This window comes from Sinocyclocheilus anshuiensis, unplaced genomic scaffold, assembly GCF_001515605.1.
Source record: "Sinocyclocheilus anshuiensis isolate Anshui unplaced genomic scaffold, SAMN03320099.WGS_v1.1 scaffold939, whole genome shotgun sequence".
Lineage (NCBI taxonomy): Eukaryota > Metazoa > Chordata > Actinopteri > Cypriniformes > Cyprinidae > Sinocyclocheilus > Sinocyclocheilus anshuiensis.
Genome location: NW_015544227.1, coordinates 392279 through 401460, shown reverse-complemented (window position 1 = coordinate 401460; position 9182 = coordinate 392279). Strand labels below are relative to the sequence as shown.

The window sequence follows — 9182 nt, the reverse complement described above, 5'->3', positions numbered from 1 at the left end:
ACAATTTGAGTTGAATTACTGAAATAAATGAACTTTTCCACGACATTCTAATTTATTGAGATGCACCTGTACTAGCAATTTCTAAATGAAAACTGTTTCGGACTTACTCCTACACTAATTTTTTTTTCAGTGTAGGCAACAACCATAATGTGCTATATGTCTTTGTGTGCAGGATAAGGAGTATCACAGTCAGATCATCATCATCACTGGACTGTCAAGTCAGATCCTCCGGCTGAGTGCCAGCTCTGGCACCAGCACTAGCGCCTGCTTAAGGCTCCATCCACTGGGGAAAAGCACCCCAAACACTACCTGACAGGCTGCCCAGCAGGAAGGTAATGCGTGCCCTAAAATACAGGTTGAAAATAAGCAGGCAGTTCTATATACTCTGTGCGCTTTGCCGTGGTTAGCCATCTCTGTTAGCTCGGTGTCAGGCCGCATCAGGAAAGGCCTAACAAGACAAGTGAGATAGAGGGAAGAGAGTATAAGATGCCATGGAAAGGGACAGTCCTTTCTTCGTCTTGCCTCCCAAAATAAAACATGGCCAACACTCAGAGCAACCGCTGACATGCTAGCTGCCGCCGATATGGCAGTGAAGACGTCCTCTCACATTATTTCCACAAGCTAATTTTATGTGGAGTCCGAGATGTGTTTGAACACGTCTTTACGTCATGTCTCAAGGAAAGTGAAGGCTGCCATGTCGAATCACCGATCTGGATGGCTCCTGTCAAAAGCTCTTGATGTCCAAGGTGTGTATTTTCTCCTGACTTCAGTTGAGATACAAATGTCTGGGCCTTGTTCTGTCTTTTAACAGACTGTGATAATGAGTATTCAATTTTTAAACTGTCGGGATCAAGGCGAAGCTCTCATCTTTTCTGAATGCAGTAAATCATTTAAGAGCCTCATGGACAAAGTATTCACTTCAGATGGTGCAGTTCAAATGAGCACATTCTGTATTTTAACTCCCCTTCATTAAAGCAACTGGAATGACTTCACTTCAGAGCGACCAAAATGGTCCAGCGATGTTCATTATGTAAGTTTGCGACTATGCAGAGGCATCGCTAGACCAGGGTTGAAGCGGCTGAATCCTTTCAGGGTTATTTTAGTATTATTATAATATTTTATATTATAGTATAGTATTTATTAAAATTGTGAATTAGCTTAAATTTTTAGATTTACAGTTTTTATTTTAGTTTTTATAGTTTTTAATAGTTTTAATCATTTTTTATTCGTTTTTGGCTTTAAAAATATTTCTGTTTAGCTTTATTTTTATTTTAGTTTTAGTGATTTTAGTGCTGTATTTTCTGGGAAATTAGTCACATTTGACCAAACAATTTCACAGATAAGTCACATTTTATCATTATATTCAGAAATAATGTAATATACTGGCAAATAAAACTAAATGCACAAACATTATAAACGCTATAAACATGCATTTTAGTTGCCCTCAATCCACAACAAATCTCATCAAATTTTCACCACATGAAAAATGTACTGTATGTATAAAACAAACATAAATTATAGTGGCATTCATTATAAACAACATTTATTTTAGACGCCAAGCCTAAACAAACTAATTTATAGTGAAACTAAAACTTATGACGTGTGGGAAATGTGCTATATACTGTACATAAACTTGGGCTCATATAACTCTCTCATTCAACACAAATACAAATGTGTGTGTTTTGTGTGCTTGACATTAATTGCATTACATAAGTCGCTTTGGAATATAAATTGTAGCACATTTCAAATTATTAAAAAAAATGTGACTTATATTTCAGAAAATACAGTACTTTATTTCCAGGCAAGCTTTATAAGTTTAGGTTTTTTAACCTGATATTTCGATTTTGATTTTATTAAAGATTTATTTCAATTAACAAAAATTATTTTTAATGGTTTTAGTTTAAATTAAAGATATTGTTTATTTAACAATATCAACACTGTTCTGGATATCCCCGAATGTTAAAGGCACAAAGGTAAAGAAAGTACATTAACTTGACTCTAAATTATTGCTCTACAGCCCTAAATGGTCAAAATAAAATGCGTTATTATATATCAGCTGACATGCAGTTCTGTGTTTACAGCTTCAGCTGCACTTGATCTAATCAAAACAATGATATTCTTTAGAGAGATGAACTCAAGACCTTTGTAGTCCCTTAGCGGAAAAAAACACTATGCCAACCAATGAGTCAGAGTTTGGCTGCTTATCTGTTAGGAATCAGAACTAATGATTTTCTCTATTAACGGCCATTCAGTTGACAGAAATGTCACTTTTCTTATTGGTCTGGTGCTATATCTTACATTTTTTATTTACATGCATTTTTAGGCCTTGCAAAGTTCAACATTTGGATTTCTGAGATATTTAAATGCAAATTCTGTTTAAATTTATAAATGTGAATAATGTATCATAATAAAAAAAATATTTAAAACAAAAAAATATGCAATTATAAGTTTGAATAAAAAAATATTTTATATTCATAATTTATTTTGTGCTAAGGCTAGTGAAAATCTGAACTAGCAGTAGAAACAAATCCTTAGAGCCCTGAACATATAAAATCACAAATGTTTCATTCATTTAAATTTTTTGGGGTCTGTTTTTAGGGGTCACATCCAGGGGTCCTGTACTGGCTGTGCAACTGCCTGAGGTGAATGGGAATGGTAATGGACAGCTTTCTCCAGGTATTACAGACCTCCTTGTTTTGACCTTCATGTGCTTTATGTCAAGCAAGTTCCCTGAAGGTTGTAGGCATTTGACAAAGAGCCGGATCATTTTCTACCTTCACCCCCAGCTCACTTGACTCCAAGTTAATAAAATGGAAATCATATGCAGGAAGTACTCTCCTCCACTGTACAAACACCATTCAGTGGTCAGGGAGACAGCTAACTGACAAGCACAAACAGAACCCAGCGTCGTGCCTCCGTTTCCAAAGAGAGCTCACGTCACAGATGACCTTTCGCCACACGGTTCGCCTCTTCTCCCGTTAATACGTCATTAATCTCTCAATAGGCAGTGACACGGCAGACCTCTGCCGAAAGATTATGGTTTGCTTTTTCTCTCGTTGACTCCTAATTATCATCAGCTAATGACCGCGCCTTCCTACCCTTCAGATTTAATTAACACTCCAAAGAGAAAGAGAGGGCCAAATGTTTGGGTTAATCATCTGTATGACACAGTAAAGTGGTCAGACTTGGCCGGGATCTATTTTTATGATTCTAGAAATACTAAAAATGAGCATACTGTGATTATCCAGCAATGAGGTGAACTGTGATAAATAAAAAAATTTTTTAAGAAGATGTGACATATATACAAATGGGTTCATGGCTGTGCCCTTTTCTGAACAACAATTCTAGTGTACGACTAGAAATGAATTAAGTGTCTGCACTTTATAAATTAATGACAACGTAATGAAAACGAATTTGCGACATGGCTTAATTTGATTCTCAATTCTGCGATTTAATTCAATGAATATATGTGCAACATGTTTTAGAGAGAAATACAGAAATATTATTATTATATTAGCATTTTACAGTTGTACTATAAAATTGTACTATTTTAATTCTCTTAAATACTGTTTTTTTATTTTATATTGAAATATTACAAAAGTAATATTTCTTATTTTGTGTCTTATTTTATAGCAGTAACTGTAATTCAGTGCTGCAACAAAGAATATACGATGCCTTTAAAAGCAACAGGCAAACAAATGATGAACATTCATTTAATAGCAGCTTGTTTAGTAACAGTAGGTGAGCACACAGCCAGACCCACCCAAGCAGATATGCCAAGATGCTTTGTTTACCTTGCTGTGTCACGGGAGTGCAGAAGGTAGTGAAAACACGGAATGGAGTTTAATCTATATGGACTCTGAACTGAGCCAAGTGGAATGGATTTGAGGAAGCAGCAGTGTGGAATTTATTTTATTAGGGCATTCCTCAAGTGGAATGGATTTGACTGATGGCGCTCTAAAAAGTGAACAGACATATCTTGAATTATATGTTGAATTTGAGACGTTAAAAGTGAGTGGGTCCAATATCATTGGTCTTAAAAAGTGGGAACCATACAATGGTTCTGACGCCCATGGTTTTAAGGCTTGTCAGTTTAAACATTAAAATGATTTTAAGCTATTCAAGCTCAAGGTGGTGCGAAAGAGATCTCAATGCGGTACTCACGCACTGTCATAGATCGTCTCTGTGCGCACACACCTGAAGTATCCACACAAGGAAGCCGTCTCTCAGACAGCACGCAAATACCAAATTGAGTTCTCTTTCTCGTTTTAAGCAAATAGGCACAAAATGATGTTTGAATGGCGAGTATCTTGACGAGTATCAACGTAAAAACAGTTGGTTACGTCTTAAGTGAACGCAGCGTCGGCGCCACGGGGGGGCCTGAGGGTGCCCCCTCACCTCTGGTGCCGTCTCCGTAGTTATAACATCAATTACTAGGCCTACATTCTTTTTTTCAGAAATGGAAGTAACTCAAAATGTTGTGTGTTTGTAATTTTTATATTTTTATCTATAGGCCTATACAGCAAAACTACAGAGCTTCCAGTAGGTTATTTTATGGAGCTGTAAACATGGGAATCTCCGACCGCATGCAATCTTTGACGAACACCCAATTCATATATTAAACTAGGCTACATGTTATTCAATTGTACATAGGCAATATATCAGATTATTTTATTTACAAGTTTCATGTTTGTGTTTATCCCATTTTTTGAAATGGGATAAATTCAAATAAATTTGATTCAGATGGGATCAAATTTTGATTCCATCTGAAAATTACTTTCAGAAACATTTTTTTTTTTCAAAAACGCAGAGTTAGTGCATCAGAGAAAACGAAGAAGAAGAGCTGCAGTGCTGTAGCTTAAAATTTTCGACATGTCTAGAACAATTCTTACAAGTATAACATGATGTAGCTGGGCGCCGCGGACAGACGCCGAACGGCACCGCCGGTGTGCCTTTCGAACCACCAAGCATGAGAGCATGTTCTACTACACCCCCAAAACAAAATCAAGACTTTGTAAAAGAGCATAATAGGACCCCTTTAATATAATGGACCCGTGCATTTCTTATGTTAATAATGTTAACAAAAGAAAATAGAGAATCACTCACTGCTCTTAACTAAGCAACTTCTGTAGTTTTAATGGATATTTGTGTACATTTACTTCATATAATAATAGCCACCATATTAAAGGAATAGTTTACCAAGAAATGAATATTCTGTCATTTACTCACCCTCATGTCTTTCCTGTGGATCACATGAGGAAATTTTGAAAATGTCCTTTTTTAAAGTGTTTTTATACAACTTTTGCGTTCCACAAAAGAAACGTTTTGTTTCTTTTGATTTTTATTTGATTTTGATTTTTTTAGGTGAACTACCCCTTTAAGTGTTCCGATATATCACATTAATTTTTCTAAGCGCAGCACATGTAAGATATACAAAACTAACTTTATGCTTAAAATCTGTTAAAGACCTATAGCTGTTGCTAACATATTCATTTATATCAGTACACAGTATGTATTTAATTGTGATCACCAAGTTTCCACAAGGCTCCCATTACAATCCAGTTAGCCACATATGAAGGTCACTGGCTGTACACATAAGACCTGTTGAACAATCATTTAGAGCCTCTTAATCACTTCCAAATTGAACAGTCACTTACAGCTCTATTTTAGTAAACGCAGTGTGCTTTTTACATGCTAATGGTTGGCCACATGCAGCATGCATGCCTCCAGCCACAGACACCTACAAACATTCTTTCTGGCTGTGTTCGAAATCTCTGACTAAACGAGCTTTCAACTGAACGAGCTATTAAAATGGACCAACGAGCAGCACCGGCTCACTGCCCAGCCAGTAGCACTTTGTATGGTAAGTAGCCTCCTGTTTCCTGCCTGCGCTTCAGCCAATAGATTTTTTTTGTGTTTCAAACCTTTATTTAATCTGAGCTGCTTCTACTCTGAGGCTGAGGCTCTCACACAGATGGAGGGATAATTGAAAAAGAGCTGCCATATTGTAGAGAACCTGGGGCAATCTGGGGTTAAGAGAGGGTATCGCAGAAGTGGGCAGAAATTTTTTTTTTTTTTTTAGGCAGTTACATAATAGCAGAATAGCAGGCGCCAAGCCACTGACAAAAATATGCAAATTAAATAGTTCTTGCTGATATTGGAATATATTTTAATTAAAATTGATGTGTGTGTGGGTAAGGGGTTGGGGTTTTGAAAATGTGCCCATAAAAAACTGACTTGTGAGGACATATGAAGTGGTTCTTATTATATGAAACAAGCAAAATCATGTTTTGGTTTCCATCTACTAATGTCAACTAGTTCCTTTGAGTGTTACGTTTAGGGTATTGTTAATATAATTATCTTAATATGAAAATTATTGAATCTGTGAGAGGTCTTCACTTATGCAGCTTTAAAAGTCTGTGTGTGTAAAGGTACAGGTTTGAAAATATAGTAAAACACGTCAAAAACCAAGATGTGAAGGCATTTTAAGTGGTCACAATCACAAACACCTAAAAAAATGTTTGCTTTAGATCTCATAATGCAACAGGTTTAAGGGAGGGTTAAATTTAGGTGTAATGTATAGTAAATACCATTGCTGTTGTATGAAAACCATTTGGTCTGTGAGGGGTTCTTAGAATTATAGCTTTAGATGTCTGTGTGTGTGTGTGTGTGTGTGTGTGTGTGTGTACGTCAAGAACACTCTAAATTACTCAAATAGTATCATCCAAAATAATAAGCTACATCTAATTACACTAATAAAGAGAAAGAAACATTAGTAAAATTTAACGCACAACAAAAATTTCCCAAACAACATTGTGACACGCATGACTTCCTAACAAAGGTAAAACAGCACCTCTCTGTGGACACACGAATGTTGATCCATCAAATTTCATAACGTGGATGTTTCTTGAATAATTCTGTGCGAGATTTGTTTTAATATCTACAGTGTAGAGTACAAATATATTTCGGTTTTGTGTCCACAGCTTATATGGCACATATTGAGTACTGATATAGACAGCAAAATTCCCGCATCTATAGTTTCTTGGTGTGTGTGTGTGAGTCTGAGGCAGCAGTTCACAAACACTGGTCCCATGGGCGCCTGTCGCCATGCACCGCTTCTCGCGTCTTAAAAAAAAAGATTACTGTGTTTTACTAGTACTAGTTAAGCGCGTGCAGTGCACAACTAGTAGTTGTCAGCTGCAGTGCGGCATCGCTTGTCCATTTTTAAGAATAATATTACGTGCTGTGTATTAATATTTCATCAGCGCACAGTCAAATGCTTAAAGAGCCAGACGAACCTGAAACTAACCTGGTTAAAATCCCATAAAGAGTTTCGGATATATAAACTTGGATGCGCGTGGAAGAGTCGCGCGCAATTAATAGAAATGTAACCTACTTTCAGCATCATGCATCTGCTTGAACTACACCAAAAAGCGCAATTATATAATTTAAAATGTTGGTCTTACCTCGCCGGAACATCCTGAAGGTGCGGTGATGACTATCATATTGTGCTACCGGCATCTTATTCATGTGGTTTGAGGCTTTTTTTTTGTAATGCCCATACCTACCCTTACCCTAAACTTACCCTTGCAATGCAAATATATTTTTGGTAGCACAATCTGATAGGTAGCATGTTTCGTCGGTACACCTTTTAGAAAAAAGGCACAGCAAACACAAGATCTGAGGTTACCTTAACTTTGTCTTTATTGTCTTATATATACAGGGATATATATATATAGGCATAGGGGTGGTGTACCCCTTTCAACCAATAGAATATGGATTACATTGTGTTATATAAGCCAAGAATATGTGTTATATAAAATAGGAGTATGATCAAGAAGTTCTGGACATATTAGGAATACATTTGGCAGAGGGGTACCTCAACTCTTGAGCAAAGGACAGATTGAACCCAGTAACCTGGGTCTGATGGGGCCCCAGTGCCGATCCTAGACTTCTGGGGGCCCTACGCAAAACTGTGTTGGCGGATGGGGGTGCGACTTTCAGCATCATGCATCTGCTTGAACTACACCAAAAAGCGCAATTATATAATTTAAAATGTTGGTCTTACCTCGCCGGAACATCCTGAAGGTGCGGTGATGATGCGCTGTACTTTATCCCACTGTGATAGTCAAAATAAGTGTCTCATCTTTAATAATCCGTGTAATACGTGATAAAAGTTTGATCTGTTTTAATGATCTGCAAACGATCCACGCCAAATGCAAATTCTTAACTCTTGACCCCTGGTCTCAGGTATCGATTAAGATGGAAAACAACATCGCCGACATGGAAGTCTCACAATCCCCGGTCATTTTTTAAAAGAGAGATGACTCCGAGAGATGTCAGCCAAAAATGTTTCATATACGCTTCAGGTAGCACGTATAACTGCCGCAAGAACCTTTCAGATAGCCATAACAAGAGCATTTAAAGTTTTACAATATCAGTCGATGTGACGGCAAAGAAGCTTTGTGGCATTGTATACCACTTAAACGATGAGTCCAATGACTGTTCTGGTTAGAAACTGCGTTTGGATGCCAGAGATGCTCGGGTGGTTAACGGATGACAGGCGCCCGTGTCTCTTCAGGAGTCGGAAAACTGGAACACCACGGGTCGACTCGAGGGAGGTGTAGAGGAGGGTATTTGCGATGCCCAATTCGTGAAAGAACTATTCTTTTGATTCGGATCTTTTCAATGAATCAGTTGAATGGCTCACGAGCTCTCGAGCGGTTCTTGAACCGAGAACCTTTCGTAAAGAGTTGAAACCCCAAAAGTGACAGCAATAGCGAGAAGTACTTAATTTAAATAGTCATATGCATGTTTGTGACTTAAGGTGTGACAGTTTGATCATAATGAATAAGAGTTGGTTTTGATATAGAAAATTAAACCAATCCCGTTCTCTCCCCCAAAGTGTAAAACGACCGGTGTTATGACGATTTGTGCTACCCGCTCAGATTGTGCTACCTCCCATTAAAAAGATAGGTAGCACAAATCGATAGCAAAAAATGCTACCTATCATATTGTGCTACCGGCATCTTATTCATGTGGTTTGAGGCTTTTTTTTTGTAATGCCCATACCTACCCTTACCCTAAACTTACCCTTGCAATGCAAATATATTTTTGGTAGCACAATCTGATAGGTAGCATGTTTCGGGTATGAGTGGTTATGAACGAATGAATGAAACGCA

The 9182-nt window shown here is 37.4% G+C and overlaps 1 protein-coding gene across 2 annotated transcripts in view; it reads right to left on the bottom strand.

Moving 5' to 3' along the window:
- LOC107697431 (reticulon-4 receptor-like 1) overlaps positions 1-8605 on the bottom strand; it is a 135560-nt gene extending 126955 nt beyond the window's left edge. Inside the window, exon 1 of one of the 2 annotated variants that reach the window (XM_016498215.1) lies at positions 8069-8605. In XM_016498215.1, coding sequence (XP_016353701.1) covers positions 8069-8081 — 13 coding nt within the window. In that variant the 5' untranslated portion in view covers positions 8082-8605. Of the gene's footprint in view, positions 1-7466; positions 7492-8068 lie in introns of those variants that run through there. The other variant, XM_016498216.1, reaches the window with a different exon arrangement.
- Between the last annotated feature and the right edge of the window lie 577 nt (positions 8606-9182).